General features: G+C 27.6%; 1 protein-coding gene across 7 annotated transcripts in view; it reads right to left on the minus strand.

Moving 5' to 3' along the window:
• LOC100212876 (probable splicing factor, arginine/serine-rich 7) overlaps positions 1–16975 on the minus strand; it is a 62592-nt gene that overhangs the window by 12823 nt on the left and 32794 nt on the right. For all 7 annotated transcript variants that reach the window (XM_065801701.1, XM_065801702.1, XM_065801700.1 and 4 more), the window contains exons 9-13: positions 16692–16727; positions 16479–16496; positions 16274–16300; positions 16102–16131; positions 15866–15895 (exon numbers count right to left, since the gene is read on the minus strand). In XM_065801701.1, the coding sequence (XP_065657773.1) occupies positions 15866–15895; positions 16102–16131; positions 16274–16300; positions 16479–16496; positions 16692–16727 (141 nt within the window). The remainder of the gene's footprint in view (positions 1–15865; positions 15896–16101; positions 16132–16273; positions 16301–16478; positions 16497–16691; positions 16728–16975) is intronic.

The raw sequence follows: 16975 nt of genomic DNA on the forward strand, positions 1-16975 counted from the left end.
TTTTCGTTCAATGTAAAGCACTTTTAAACTTAATTTACTTTAAATCTCTGCATGAAGCCAATAATATTTTAAATGTTGTTAAAGCGAAAAATTGAAAAGGGAAAAGATGTCAAAGAGAATTTTTTTTTACATTCTTTTTTTTTAACAAAACAGCCTGGTCTTTATCTTTGTTTTTAAAACGATGCACTAAATTAACTTATTATTAATAATTTAAATTATTATTTCATCAACAATTTTATATTATTAATTTTACTACCTTAAGTATATTAAAATATATATTAACTTGTTTTTATTTTAAAAAATTTCTATTAGTTAATAGAAACCAGCAACTTTTTTGCTTCAACATTTTTCGCTTTAACGACCTTGAACCTTTTAAAGTTATATTTACTTTGATTTACTTAATGGATAAAGTACACCACAGTAAATTTACTTATAAACTAAATCAAAACAACCAGTTGAGTTACTACAGCAACTTACAGTTACTCAAATATTAACTTATCTATTACATTAATTTACGTAATATACTAAAAGACTCGCAAAAGTTAGCCATACAAATGTTTCTATTTATATCTTATTCTATTTATATATTATTATGTTGTTATATAATATAAGCTTCTAACTAAATATTATTTTAACAAAAATTGGTGAATAGAATATAAAAAATGCGACACCATTATTTTATATTTTTATTTTATTTAAAGCAATATCAAGATTAAACATTTTCTATAAATACGCAACATGTTTTTAGGAATTTAAAAGAAATCTATTTGAACAAAAGAATTTTAGTCTTTTAAATTCTCTTATTCAAATAATTTTGCGATTGAAATTTGAAATTGAAAAAAAAATTGGAAAATTTTAAAAGAATTTAAAGAAACAAGGGAGAATGAGGAAGAAAGTTTAATTTTCATAAAATTGTAAATTTCATAAACATTTTGAATAGTTAATTATATTTTGTTTCTTGAAAATAATTTTAAAAGTAGAAACATTCTATTGCAAACATTACACCAGTGATTGCAAAAGTTAAAATAAAAATTAAATCATAAAAAATTAAAACCAAAATTAATAAATTATTTTACTTCTGTTCAAAGAATTTTTTTTCTAAAAAAATAATTTAGGCATATTCTTAAACTAAAGAAATATAATTTGATTTATTAAACCAAATTTTTTTGTTTCACTTTTTATTGGAAAACAGATTAAAAAAAAATTGAATGAAAACATCAATTTAAATGAAAAACTTAACTATACATAAATTTTTAATAGTACGCTAGTATACTTTCAGAATCTCGGGTTTTTTTTGTCTCGGTTCTCGGTCCATACAAGACAATATTTTTACGAGACGAGATCTCATACAAAATTGAGATAAAATAGATTTTTTCAAAAATGTAAAAACTATGAAAACAAACTGAAATTTTCCAAAAAATTTGTGTCTTATAATTTTTTATTATTATTACATTAATGAACCATAAGTTTTCTACATTTATTAAATTAATGGTGACTCTTGAAAAAACTTTTCCAAAGACTTAAGTCATTAAAAATTGCAGCTGTCATTCTCTCACGTTTCTTACTACAGTGGTTGCTTGAAATTGAAAATTTTTGTATAAAGTTATGAATTTGTATAAAGTTATGTCATTAATTAAAATAATTTTTTTATAAATAAATTTAATAAACACTTTTTAGTTTAATACAGTCTTTTTATTAAATATATTTTTATGCAACGAATCTCATTATCAACGGAATCATAAATGAGAAAACATTGCACTGCAATCGCAACTTATACGATTTTTAAAAACATTAAAACTGAGATTACTGAAAAGTATTAAAAATCTTCAAAATTAGTGCTTTTTATTTTTCACCTGTTTCCTTTAGAGAAATACATGAAAAATAGTTCCACGTGAGAAAATTTATGCTGAGGATAATTTTCAGTAATCTCGGTTTTTATATTTTCACATTTATTTTCTCGGTATTCTGAGACTGAGATAGAAAAATGACCAAGATTTCCGAGACACCCATGATCTTAAAGTATAGTACGCTAGATCAAGAAACAACAAATTATAAAAAACATGATATCTAATGTTTTTTTGCTTTGATCTTACTCGTTTGGTCTATAGATTATAGACTCATTTGGTCTATAGACATGTTTTTACACAAATATGAAGTTTTATGACGACAATGTTTTAATTTATTAATTAGAACAATTTTATTTATTTGCTTCGTTTTTTTTTTAAACGTGCTTCATGTTATCAAGGTAAACTATAAAAAATAAACTATATTAAGTATAAATTATAAAACTATATCAAACTAAAACTATATAAACTGTATAAAACAGCACGAATCAGCGTCACAAGGTCGTTTTACATTTACACGAGCTCTTTATATTTTTTAAACAAATTTGCAGTTTGTTTTATTGTTGGTTTATAACTTTTTACAATAACAATTAAATACTCTTTAACATGTGTTTTATCGTCAGCATGAATGTATAAAATATTTTAATAGTACATCACTTGCTCATGTAGTATACAACTGCAACTTAAACTTTAAATTATAACTGAAGCTGTAAATTATAACAGTAACTTATGCTATTTTAAACTCCACCAAACGAGAAAATATGAGAGATAATGTTAAAAAAATAACAATTATGTACAAAAGATACAGAAAGAACTTATACTAAGGCACACACACACCCCATTACTGCATAGCGCACAGTGGGCCAGGTGGTGGACAAAATCTTAAAAATGAAAATTTAATATTTGAAAAATCATATAATAAAACATAGTCGTAATACTGTCTTATTAAAAAATTTATTTGGGTATAATAGTCATCTTTCAAAACCACAAAAATCAATTGTGGCTCCATGTTTTATAAATTACTTTATTTTTTATAAAATTACGTAAATTTTTTTCATTTTTATGCTTAACTTTAGTAAACAGTAACTTTAAAAAAAATATGCGCAAATGGTTTTTGTATTTTAACTATTCAACTAATAATATAAAGGAAAGATTAAAATTTATAAACCCATTTATAAACTGGCTTTATAATATCAAGGTAAGTTTATAACATTTAATACTTTTATTTTGTACAAAATATGTCAGATAAGTTAGGGAACCTAATGTCGAGTGCTTTAGCTAGTAAATACAACATGCCTATAACCTATTAGAACTATATACATTGCCCCTAATTTCCCCTTTTGAGTTAATTTGACATTTTTAAAGTACAAGTTTCAAGTCGTATTATTCGCTTGAAATCGAAATACTTATTTAAAACGCCATGTTTTTTATTCACCCAAACAAAAATAAATGTTATTTTTTTACTAATGCAATTCAATGCACATTGTACTGTTTAAACAACACTTTTTTTGTTTTTTATTTTCGCTATAACATGAAATTTTATTTTAGTTATAACATGAAAATAGGTGAAATTCACAAAACAAACTTATTTAAACTTTAAATTAACCTTTATTAAATTCACACACTTATAGACAAAACAAACTAGTTCCTAATGATAAATCATTTTTTTCATCAGTATTAGCTCTCCTAGCTTCAGCAGATATTAAATTAAAAGATTGTGAGTGTAAAAACTTTATAAAAGTAAATCTTAAAAAGTGGATAGGTGCAAACAAAATAAAATAAATCTAAAGAATGAAGAGTGTTTATTTATTACTTGCATAGTATCATTAGAACTGAATGGATTTTATAATGATAAAAATGTTGTAGTGTGGAAAAACGAAAAGCCATCATCGACTGCATATTGTTGACCAGTAAGATATTCATTTCAAAAGGAAACCAAGAATGTTGTGCAAGAAGAAGAAAAAAACTATCGATTCCAAAATTGAGAAATGTGATATTATTAACATTATTTTTGCAGGTAAAGAAATAGCTGTAAAATGTTTTATTGAGTTGACCATGATAGATGGTAAAATTCAATCAGTTTTTTACAAACTCAACACAGTGTTGTTCAGTTTGTGGTAATCTCCCATGAACAACTTAGAGATAGTATTGAATTTAGACACCAATAATTTAGAGTTTAAATATGGTTTATCCAGCCTACATGCATGGATAAACTTTTTTGAGCTAAACTGCACATTGGATATAAAAAGAAAACTGGAAAATGGCAGGCTAGAACCTGATAAAATAGCGATACAGCAAGTAAAGTGCCGAATTCAGACTGATTTTATGAACCAATTGGGATTGGTTGTGGATTTTTCCAAAAGTGGAGGATTGGGTAAGTCAAATTTTATATTATATAAAATATATATTATTTATACATATAATATTTCAAAATATGACATAATTTTCTAAATTTTTAGGTTCTAGTAACAATGGAAATACTGCCTGCAGTGCTTTTGCTAACTATAAATTAACTGCTGAGACATTGAAAGTTGATGAAACTCATATATATTATTTTTATATTATTTTAGTCACTTTGTCATCAGGATATGAAATAGATAGTATAAATTTTAAAGTTTTTTTGCATAACCGTTCTAAAACTATATATATCAACTTATTCATGGTACTATATGTCACAATCTGTCCACAAAATTTTGGTTCATGGTCATACCATAATTGCAAGACAATTTCTACCAATCGGAATAATGTCAGAAGATGTCCTGGAGTTGCAAAATAAAGACTTCAAGAACTTTTGGGAACATTTTAGCAGAAAAACCTCAAGAAAAGATACAAACCAGTATTTGATTAATAGGTTTCTTGTATCTAGTGATTCGGTAATATCTATTGATCTGGTAATAACATCTAGTGATCCGGTAATAACATCTAGTGATCCGGTAATAACATATAGTGATCTGGTAATAACATCTAGTCATCCAGTAATAACATCAAGCGATCCGGTAATAACATCTCTTAGAAAAGTTAAATAACAATCAACGCATAAGTTTCTCAGTGAAGTTCTAGAATTGGTGAGAGAATCTCTGATTGAAACTTTCTGTAACTTGATGATTTATAATATATAAATTAGTCCAAGCTTTGTTTTTTTATTCTTCCCGTTTTTTAAATCATAATTATTTTTGGTATAAAAAACTAAAAATGATGTCATTCGGAATGTGGGGGCAAAAGGTTTTAAAAATAAAAAAATATAATTCTTTAGACTAGATCATAATCTATAGACTTTACATTTCATCATAAAATATCTTTATATTTAAAACGTCATGAGCATTTTATGAGAACTTGAACAAATCAAATATTAAAATTATAAATCCGCGTTTTCAAAGTTTTTAAATTTTTTTCTGCTTATGCAATAATTTAACTAAAGTTTATAATAAAAGTAAAAATTTCTTAACTTAACATAATTATTTGGACATTTAAAGATCTTTAGTAAAAAAAAAATAAACATGAAAATAATTTTGTCTACCATAAGCCTAATATATGGCCCACTGTGTAGTGACGCAAAGTATGAGGAGGGGGGAGATTTCAAAATAAATTTTTTTTACCAAGGCTTTTTTTGCATAAATTCGAGCCCTGAAATATGAGGTCAAAATAAATGGGCCGGTCACTCCCCTCTGAAATTTTCTCCACAAGAAAACCTGTCTGAATTTAGATGTAAGAAGACAGTACAAAATCTCAAGACCTAACACTTATTTCTTAATTCTTATATATTATAGTATTTGAGTTAATGACAAATCTGCTTTATGTTTAATAAATGTTAGTTAAATAGTGAAAAAACAGTGTATTTATTGATTTTCGGGTAATTTCAGGCTCCTTGCCAGAAAAGAACTTATTGTTGGTGGGGGTCAAATTTTGCACAGTAATTAACCATACACAGGTGCAACCTTAGCACACCACATTTAAGTGGTGTGACATTTAAAAAACATTTCAAACAAAAACAAATAAAAAATTCAAGAATTTTACAACATTTTTGAAATTTCACATTCCTTGTCAGAACAGAAGACTTTATAATATAGTGGTGAAATTTTGAACAGAAGTTACTTGAGTATAGAGACCTTTTCTGCACTACCCAAAAAGCATTGTAAAAAATCTGCTTTTTTCAATCTCCCCTAGTAGAGACAACATAGTATCGAAAAAATTATAAACATTGTATAATAGATAGGTTCTTGTGACAAAATTCTTGTTCTAAAAACTTTTTTAAAATTTATTACAATAGGATTTTAGAATAATAAAGTTAACTATTACATAAATTATTTAGTTTTTCACCTATATACAGTATTGGACAAAACATGGTGGACAAACTCAAATTTAGAACAAAAGTTGATCAAAAACTAAAAAAAAAAACTAGTAAAACAATTGCACATATTAATTTTTAAATAGTTTATTATGTTCTTAACAAAATTTAAAACGTTTGAATTATACTAAGAATCACAAAAAAAAATATATAACACATTTTTCTCAACAAACTACATTTTTCCTTGGACAAAATAAGGTGGACATATCAAAATAATGCTTTTTTTATAAGATTTCATTGTCTATATTTAATTTACCGTATTCTTTTGTTTTCACTTTTATCATAACATACTCTAAAATAATAAAATAGATATTGGAACGTCTGACCAATTATTTTTTCAATTTAACTAAAAATAGATGTAACTCGTGATATATGGCGTATATTGCAACTTAAAATGGCTTACAACAAATTAGGAAGTGTTTTACGTGAAAATTTTATAAAAGATTTTAAAAGCGGAAAACGTCAAGCTGAAATTTGTAGAAAATATAATATATCTAAATTGACTGTAAGTAAGCAAAACTGTCAAACCATTTGGATTTCGTGACTGCTATAAAACAAACCAGCAGAGCAGACGTCCGAGAAAAACATCACAAAGACTAGATCCAATAATTGTTAAAAAACTTAAAAAAGATCCATTTTTGTCATCCACAAAATTAACCGAAAAACTTGAACTACAAATCTCTAATCGCACTGTGCGACGAAGAGCTAACGAAGCAAAGTTGTTTTCTCGAATGCCTGACAAGAAACCACTAACTTCTTTTAAAAATAGAAAGCTAAGACTTGCGTTTGCCAACGCACACCAAAATTGGATTGTAGACCAATGAAAAATCATACTTTTTAGTAATGAATCAAAATAATCAAATAATCAAAGCGAGTCTGGAGACCAAAGAACACCAGATTCAATACTAAATATATCAATAAGAGTGTTAAGCATGGAACGTCTGCTATTTGGGGTTTGGGGATGTTTCTCAGCACTAGGAACTGGTTGTATTCACAAAATTAATGGGATTATGGACCGTTTTGTTTACAAAAATATAATGGAAGATGTAATGTTACCACATGCTGAAAAGGAGATGCCCCTAAAATGGATTTTTTTTAACAGGACAATGATCCAAACATACGTCAAAAATTGTAAACAAAGATTCAAGGACAAGAATATCACCATAATGGAGTGGCCTGCACAAAGCCCTGACTTGAAATCCCATAGAAAATTTCTAGGAAATAACTGACAATAAGATTGAGCGTACAAATGTGAAGACCAGTGAGGAATTATTTGAACAAATTGAGAAGGCCTGGCGAAAGATTGATATGAGAATTGTTGACTCACTGAGTCTATGCCTCAAAGAATGAAAGCAGTAATTAAAAGTAAAGGAGATCCTACCAAATATTAAGTTAATTTTTGAAGTTTTTCGAAAAATAATAAGTTAATTTTTGAAATTTTTTGAATTTTCAGTCGATATTTTGAATGTCCACCTTGTTTTGTCCAAAGAAAAATGTAGTTAGTTAAGGAAAGTGTGTTATAAAACTTTTTTAGTGATTTTTAGTATGATTTAAAAGTTTTAAATTTTGTTAAAAACATAATAAACTACATAAAAAATAATATGTTCAATTGTTTTACTAGTTTTTTTTTAGTTTTTGATCAACTTTTGTTCTAAATTTGAGTTTGTCCACCATGTTTTGTCCGATACTGTAACAGGAGTTACATCCTGCACAAACGAATTTATACATCACAAATGATTTGAACTCTAAAGGAATAGGATCTTTAAAAGAAAAAAATTTAGAAATTTTTGGTGAGGTAAATACTAATTTAATATTTAATGAATGGCAACATCTTTCAGCAACTGAATTCAATCTTTTTTTAGCTAAATCAGATATTTTCCCCAAAAACGGCAGTTTTTGTAAAATAAGTAAAATAAGAAAAAGATTCTTTGTTTTTTGGTTGTGGTGGAGTATTTGAATTAATCTTGTTTAAATAGGAGTTATATATTTTTGAAATATGGATACATTTTTCTTTGAAATACTTAAAGAGGTCGTTTATGTCAGAGTGAAACCCAAGTTTATTACGAAAACGAACTGAAACTATAAAAATGTAAAATGAACCCCTGTTATATAAGCGAAACTATTCGCCATCTCAAGACCCTGATATCTGAACATTACAAGCAGGATAAAAAGTCTTATATCTACAAACATCTCCATGCTAATGAAAATTGTTTCATGCAAATAAGTAATAACTGTTTTTCTGTTTAAGATTCGGCATCGAACAAATTTGAGTTAAGGCTTAAAGAAAGTATGCTCATAGAATGGTTAAAACCTGGTATGAATATTCAGGTTAACGATGTACAAATTGTTTCTCTGCGCAGCGGCCTTGTTCGTCAAGGTTCATGTTTTGGAGTTAAAGAGTTGAGAGAGGGTTATAACCACAAGTAGCCTCCTCATCTGTAGTGGCCTTCTTGGCCTTGGGGAGGTAAATTATAAAAAATAAAATAAAATAAAAAAAAAAGGAAACTTTCTGTTTAGCTATTATTTTTTACACATATTGTGTATCTTTTTAACCTATTCTTTTGTTATTTCCTATTTCTTTAGTATGACATGATAAACTTTTTAATTGATTTTATTGTATTTTTGTAATTATATTATATTATTTTGTATAAGAAAAATTATATTTTTAGAATTAAGGTCGACATTCTGCAATGCCAACCTAAAAGTGTTTGAGGTTGGCAAAAAATTGCTGAGCTTGTTTCTGTTTATTTTGCCTGAATTATTTTTTCTTGTTTATTTCACTTGAATTTTCTAAATTAGCATTAAAATAACTCATCACTATAGTAACAATTATTTCAAAATACTTTAATTGATTTAAATGAATACAACTACGACTACGATGTCCGGCTTTTACGTAGGAGAACACAGTAAAAAATATTTATTTTTACAGGTTTGGCGCGGCATTTTCCTCCGTAAAAGCCGGACGTCTGGTAACCCTAAACTTTTTTTCGAGAATCTTTTAACTCATCGAAAAGCTTAGCAATTAATGTAAAAATATATATATATATATATATATAAGGGCTGTCCAAAAAAATTTTTTTTTTCAGATTTGATTGCATAGTTGTTTATTTTGTGCCATTTGACATAGTAATTAACTGTGCAAAAAATCTTTCCAATCAGATAATGTTTAGGGGGTGCTCAATGAACATAAAGTTTTACGAAAAATATGAAAAACATGGAAAAAGTAACAAAGTTCCACAAATTTCTAAAACCCGGTTAATTAGATTTTTCAGATTTGATCAGTTTTAATTATCTCTAAATATTAAATTCTGAATACAAATTACAATCCACATCCACTTTAGACTGGTTTATTAGCAGAGAAATTAATGAAATAAAATACTGCAATACGACTAAAGTTCTGCGGTTTTTGTTATATCAGAATTTTTCCAAAATAAAACACTAGGATTTTTGACTCTTTGTCATTGATTAAAATACGAATTATAAACAAAAAAACATATGAGCAATTAACATTTAATTATCGTAATGTTATAGTTCGTGCAATGTTAATGCTAGCGAGGACTATAACTCTTCAGAGTACACTTTCTGGCATCTGGCACTCGCTTTCTGTGATCCTCAACCACCTGAATTAACCTCTGCATTTCAGATTCATTCCTTGTAATCGATTCATTAAACATCGACATTAAAGCCACAGATCGTTCGGCAGCATCATTTACTACTTTCAATGAATATACTAAATTTTTTCCTTCTTGGTATTCTGGGGAATCATTCCAGGTAGCTGGATCGTTGTTGAACAGAAAATCAATATCAACCTTCATTGACCGCAACGCACTTGCTGAAACTGATGTCACCAGCATGTCCAGAGATTTCTTCTCTAGACTTTCAATGTTCTTGAATTTGATCAACCTTTCAGACCAGTTCTCACCGTGAAATTTCATGTTGGAAATCATTTTTCGCTTCTCTTCCGTTTGAAGTTTGTTTGAAAACAAAGCTAGTGGGACCAATTCTGGTGAAAGGTACCACAAATGGTTTTGAAAGTTCTTGACTGCTGCTTCGGAAATCGTTTTATTCACAACTGCAAACTGCTTAAGTTGCTGAAACAGAAACAAGTCATTAACTGGAGCATCACTGGCATTTGTGCATGATATCCAAGGTTTTACATAAACCAGACTAGCAAATAAGCAAAATTCACAGAGATTTTTTTCCTCTTTTGTGGTCAACTTGAACTCTTCACGAAATAAATAAATCTTAAAACAATAAATAACCTTGGCCATCCAGCGAGCCATGTGATAAGCACCAGGTATCTTGAAATGATAATTTTTCTCTTCTTGATCAGGCAGTTTTCCAAGTATTAACAGACAGAGATCCATGATTTCTTTGTTGTCATCCCTTGGCATTTTAACATGCAGGTTTTCTTTGAGGAATGCAATCACTTCATTTTGTAGTTCTTGCACCAGGGGTATTTTCATTCGAATGTCATCCAGAGGTTTAAAATTTCCTTGATTAACTTTGGGCCAATATTGCTGAAATCTCTGAAAAGAGGTATGTTGGGACCAGATGATTGTCCAAATAGTGATCCAAACACTCCTGCTACTATGATCTCATGAACATGGTGTCTGCAAGCGAAATATAACAAATTTCTACCTATATGTTTCTCTAGAACTACACATGCACCATTTTTGGAGCCAGTGTTAGAGGCTGTAGTATCAAAACTCATTCCAATAACATCACCAATTATGTCCCAGAAATTAAGCAGATGAATAACTGCTTTTGCTTGGGCTTCTCCAGTTCCAGCTGATAGTTTTGCTATTCCAAGTATTTTGTCAACATTGTGACCTGTCACACCTACAGATAGCCGGTCAACATTTGCTTTAGGGGCTGCAGAATTTGTACGATCTATCATCAGTTTGCCATCCCAGTGGACGATTAATGGTGGTTTGTCCAAATTGCAGAATTCAGTTCGAACAGTGGCTTCAATATTTGATCGATGATAGGTTAGTTTTCTACGGACTGTAGAACGTGACAATGATCCATCATCGAGGTTCTGTCCACCAGCCCTTGCAATTGCTGCTGCTAGTATAGTAAATTTTGTGTCAGATAGATTAATTCTGTCTAATGTTGATGAAACATCAGGCGAGTCAAGAATTGTATCTAAGATACATTGTCGTTTTGGAGTACTTGCTAAACTTGATTCAGCTGACCCTGAAGAACTTGCTTTACTGACTTGTTGTCTGTAATAAACAGGGATTTCTATCTCAAAATCTCTATCAACCATTTTGTCATTATCAACAGCATCGTTATCGTTGTCATCACTATAACTTTCGTCATGTAAAGGTTCAATAACAGGAACTATTGCACTCGCACCAGATTGTCTTTGCTCTTCTTTTAGCTTTCGTTCTCTCTCTGCTTGTTTCCTTGCTTCATTTCTTTCTTCTAATTTTGAAAGTTCTTTGTCCTCTCCAAACATCACCATTTTTCTCTGACATCTCTGATCCAATAAAAATTCTTTATCTTCTTCAATTCTGATCATGGTTTCAGCATTCTTGTGGGCAATGTCAAAAAGTAGGCCAATGGTGTCTGTAAATGATTTCTCTCTCGATTTCTGAGAATCTGACAATCTGGATTTTTTTTTTTTTATTAATTTAAATTCCTGGACTAAAGTTTTCAACTTTAAGACTACATTCGGATGAAATGCTGTCGGAATACGGGCTTTATTCCAAATAATAATCAGTTCATCAACAGTTGTTTTAAGACTTTCAGGCACTGACTTTTTGGTTGAATCAAGATGATAAAAAAATGTTTTTAAAACATCAGATGTTAAGGGAAGAACTTTATCTGGAAGATTTGGCTCTGGTTGTCCAATTAAAAAGATTTTGGTTTGAAGTCGTGTAGAGATAGCAACACGAGATGATGCTGCCATTTCAATGATAACTGAAATATTATGAGAAAATCAAAACTCAATACCATATTATACAAACTTATCATTCAGTTGTTGGTTTATGCAGCTGCAGCAATATATTATAATAATTATTACTAAAGAAATTAAATAAATATTTTCAAATTAGAAATTATTATTATCTGCACTTAATAACAAACAATACACTACCATTTGTTGTCAAACTGAAATTCCAAATAAAAATAATATTTATACTTGTAAACCTTTTTATTCTGTTTGAACAAATTCTAAATTGAGTTAAATAATAGTATTAAAATTATGAATACAAATTTTAACAAAATGATATAAACACAGTTGTTTTAAACACTAGCAGACATTTTTTAGTCTGGTGCCCTGATGACAGTTAATCTGCTGCACTTTAACTAATCTATATAGCACGCAATCAGACAATATTTCAGTGGAAAAAATCTAACTAACCAGGTTCTAGAAATTTTTGGAACTTTGGAACTTTTTACACGTTTTTGACGTTTTTCGTAAAACTTTATGGTCATTGAGCACCCCTAAACATTATCTGATTGGAAAGATTTTTTCCACAGTCAATTACTATGTCAAATGGCACAAAATAAACAACTATGCATTCAAATCCGAGAAAAATTTTTTTTCCCTGTGTTCACATGAACAGCCCTAATATATATATATATATATATATATATATATATATATATATATATATATATATATATATATATATATATATATATATATATATATATATATATATATATATATATATATATATATATATATATATATATACACACACAAGTTGATGAAATATTTTTTGAACTATTTTCAACTAGACTTATATTCATCAATCAGTTTAAAATTTCATAAAATATTTTAGCATTCAAAAAATATTTTTTTTGAATTTGAGGGGGTTGCAAAATTTATATGGTCATAATATTTGAACGCTGAGAAATTATACTATGAAACTTAAAAATTCTCAATGAATACAAGTCTAGTTGAAAATAGTACAAAAAATATTTCATCAGCTCCTTGCTCTTACGCTTGGGGCAGGAGGGGGGGGGGAGGTTAAAATTAAACATAAGTATAAAATTAAATGTTTGGAGTTTGCTTCATGTTTGGAAGTTAGATATCTTGAAGACCAAAAAATGCTAGCACCACCCCTGACTTGAGCTGTAAATTATAACAGTGAAATACGCTATTTTAAACTCCACCAAACAAGAAAATTAAAAAATAATATTTAAATATGATAGATATTATGTTAAAAAAATAACAATTATGAACTAATGTTGATAAAATAAAATTTTATACCAACAAACCCCCCTTCCTTGCGCCAGGGGTGCAGGGAGGGGGTTGTAAATTTGTTTTATTAAGTGAAAGACTTCTTAGAAAGTAGTTTTTAAAAAAGTATTTCAACTTTTTTAATTTTCTTTTACATATTTTTGTAGTGTGTTTATTTGTCTTTTAAATTTTTTAACGTTTCTGACAATGGGTAAAAAAAAAGATGTGAATGTTTGTAAAAAAAGTGAAATAATGTCACTTTTAAGCAATACTAACTATTCTCAACGAGAAATTTCAAAAAGAATTGGCGTTTCTAGGCAGACTGTAAAAAGAATAGCATCAAAAATAAAAAATGGCGAAAACCCTATATCCACACTCCGTAAAAACTGTAAAGGAAAACACCTTACAACGCCAAGGTGTGAGAGAATTATCAGGAATATTTGCTTGGAGAATAGAAAGAAACCCAGAAAAATAATCACAACATTGATTAAAGATGCTGGAATTAATATTAGTGATCGCACAGTCAGGAGACGCTTAAATGAGTTAGGCTTTAAGTGTTATCATCCTGCGAAAAAATCAAAATTAACGCCTGCCATGAAGGATAAAAGACTGAAATGGGCTATAAAACACCGCAATATGACAACAGATGATTGGAGAAAGGTATTTACTTCTTAAACATGTCATTTTCTGCTTTATTTCTCAATTTTCTTTAGATTAATGAAAGACTAACATTTTTTGAAACATTTGTTTTCAGGTGTGCTTTTCTGATGAATCCACGTTTCAGGTCTTGGACGACAAAGCCTCATTTTTGCGACGAAGGGTGGGTGAAAAATTTAATTCAGACTGCATTATCGAGACAGTAAAACATCTATTGTCAATTATGGTGTGGTCCGTTATATGTGGTAAGGGTACGGGAAGGCTTTACATAGTCCAAGGGGCAATGAGGCAGGACCAATACAAAGAAGTTTTGGAGCAAAAGCTCATTCCTCAAGTCTCGGAATGGTTTCCAGATGGTGAATTTATATTTATGCAAGATTCTGCCCCATGCCATACGGCAAAATCCATTAAAAAGTTTCTTGGAGAGAAAAAAATTCCACTGCTGAATTGGCCAGGAAATTCCCCGGATCTTAATCCTATAGAAAACCTGTGGGAGCTATTAAATTGCAGGTTGGCATTAAAACCCTCACATAAAAGAATTGGCACAGAAATGCATTGACAGCATGCAACGGAGAGTAGAAGCTGTTATAGCAGCAAAGGGTGGATTTACAAAATATTGATAACATTACAATTTTTATATATATAAAAAAAATTTGTTTGATTTTATATTTATATTTGATAATAAACAACTATTCTTTAAACTTTTAATTATATTTTACCGTAAACCTTTATTTTTTTTTTACATTATGGATAAAAATTTTTTATAAAATTTGAACAAATTTATTTAAAAAATACAATATTAAAACAAATGTTTTATTTAATAAAATAAAATGTTTGTTTTGTTATGCTTTTTAAATGAATTTGTTTTTATTTTAATTATTTTCTTTAGAATTTAATTAAATTCTAAAAGCTTTTTAGAATTTTTTAGAACCTTTATTAAAAAATTCAAAAAAAAAATATAATTATATTCTAAATAATTAAGATAAAAAAGATAAAAAAAACATTTTTTGTTAAATTATTAAAAAAAAAAAACAATGGAAAAACTAATGTTTATCTTCAAATGCTTAATAAATTAAAATAAAAATAGAAAAAATAAACGTTTTACTAAAAATAAATTGAAAAAAACAAACAAACAAAAGTTTTATTAATTCTAAAATAAATAAATAAAATAAAACATGCAAAATTAATGTTTCATTTAAAATTCCAATTAAATGGTAAAAAGCTGCATTCGTTTTTCAAACTATTAAGCAAGCACCAAAATATGAAAGAAATGTTGCCAAACTTAATGGCAAGACAAAATGTGTTATCTAATCTCCTATCTCACATAGAAAAAAAGATAAAATGCTTGAAACAACAAAAAAGAAAATTTATTCATTGTTTGTTATACTTTCTTACTTTGTTTAACTGAACTGATTATGAAATAATGATGGAAAATATATTAAAAAAAATATATTATTCAGTTTAAATATATTTGTTATCTGTTTCTTTTTATGGAAAGCATTCAATAATAATACTTATTTTTTATTTGTTTGTTAAACTGATAATTCCATTTTTTGCAAAGAAAAAAAAGTGTTTCATTTTTAAACTTTAAAATTAAATACTAAAAAAAAAAAATCGTCAATTTTGAAACATAATAGTTTACATTACTTTAACAGAACATTGTTTACATTCACATTATCATTAAAATATAATTACCAAACATTAAATACACAGAGTTATACAATATGTTAAATGAAAACAATTATTAAAAGATATTTATGACTTTTACAGTTTATAAACTTTCCATATATATAGTAATATTTTAACAAACTTAACATTTACCTGGTAATGCTTCTCCTTCTTCGAGGTGACCTAAAAAAATTTATAAAAATATGATTTATAAAAAAATCTAAGTAAATTAACTTAGTCAATATATTAAAAGCAATAAAATAACTTTATATAAATTAATAAATTGAAAACTTAAAAAAACAAAAAAAATTTTAACATTTTTTAACAGAAAAAAAATGTTTATAAGTATGAATATTTTTCTAAAATTTTCTTTAACAACATATTTATACCTGGATATACTTCTCTTTCTTATAGGTGACCTACATAGAAAAAAGTGCAATGCATGCAAGAGTATTTGCATTTAATACTTTATCTTACACTATATCATTAATTCTCTTACCTCCTACTTACTAATATTTTTTTAGGTAATAAAATATTATATTCAAAATAATTATAAGTTACCTAGTCAGACTCTTTCTTCTTGGCGATCTAAAGAAGATAAACATTTCTTATTCTCTTAAATCAAAGCAATAAATTTGATGACCATTTTTAAATAATGCAAATAAAATGCAACCAAACAATATTTTGGATAAATAAGAAAAAAATAATTATAAAAACATGATAAAATAAACCAAAACAAAAATTTATTTAACAAATAAAAACAAACCGCTTTATTGACCTTGACCTAAATTAAATTAAAAAAAAAAATCACCAAAAATAAATAAAAATCTCGAAAATAAAAAATGAACAAATTTTTCAACAAATAAACTACAATATGACAATAATAAATGATTACAAAATCTTTAAATTTAATTTAATGTAACTAAACAATTTAACTAATCAGAGTAAAATAATAATAAAAAAAACCACACAATAATACCTGGAACGTCGAGTCCTTGATCGACTACGAGGAGTTCTATATAAATTATAAAACAAATAGCAATCGCAGAAATAACCCGAATAAAAATATATATACAGCTATGTTAAAATAATTTTATTATAAAAACTAAACTACTATTAACCTACTGTGCGTGCGTGTGTGTGTGTGTATATATGAGCTAGTGTAAGTCAAAAAAAAAAAAAAAAATTGAGCTAATATTTATTACAATGCATCATTATGTTAAATTTGAGACTGGTGTAAAGTGTAAATTTATGTAAAGAAAC

The sequence above is a fragment of the Hydra vulgaris genome, chromosome 07 (assembly GCF_038396675.1).
Source record: "Hydra vulgaris chromosome 07, alternate assembly HydraT2T_AEP".
In the NCBI taxonomy this organism is placed as follows: Eukaryota; Metazoa; Cnidaria; class Hydrozoa; order Anthoathecata; family Hydridae; genus Hydra; species Hydra vulgaris.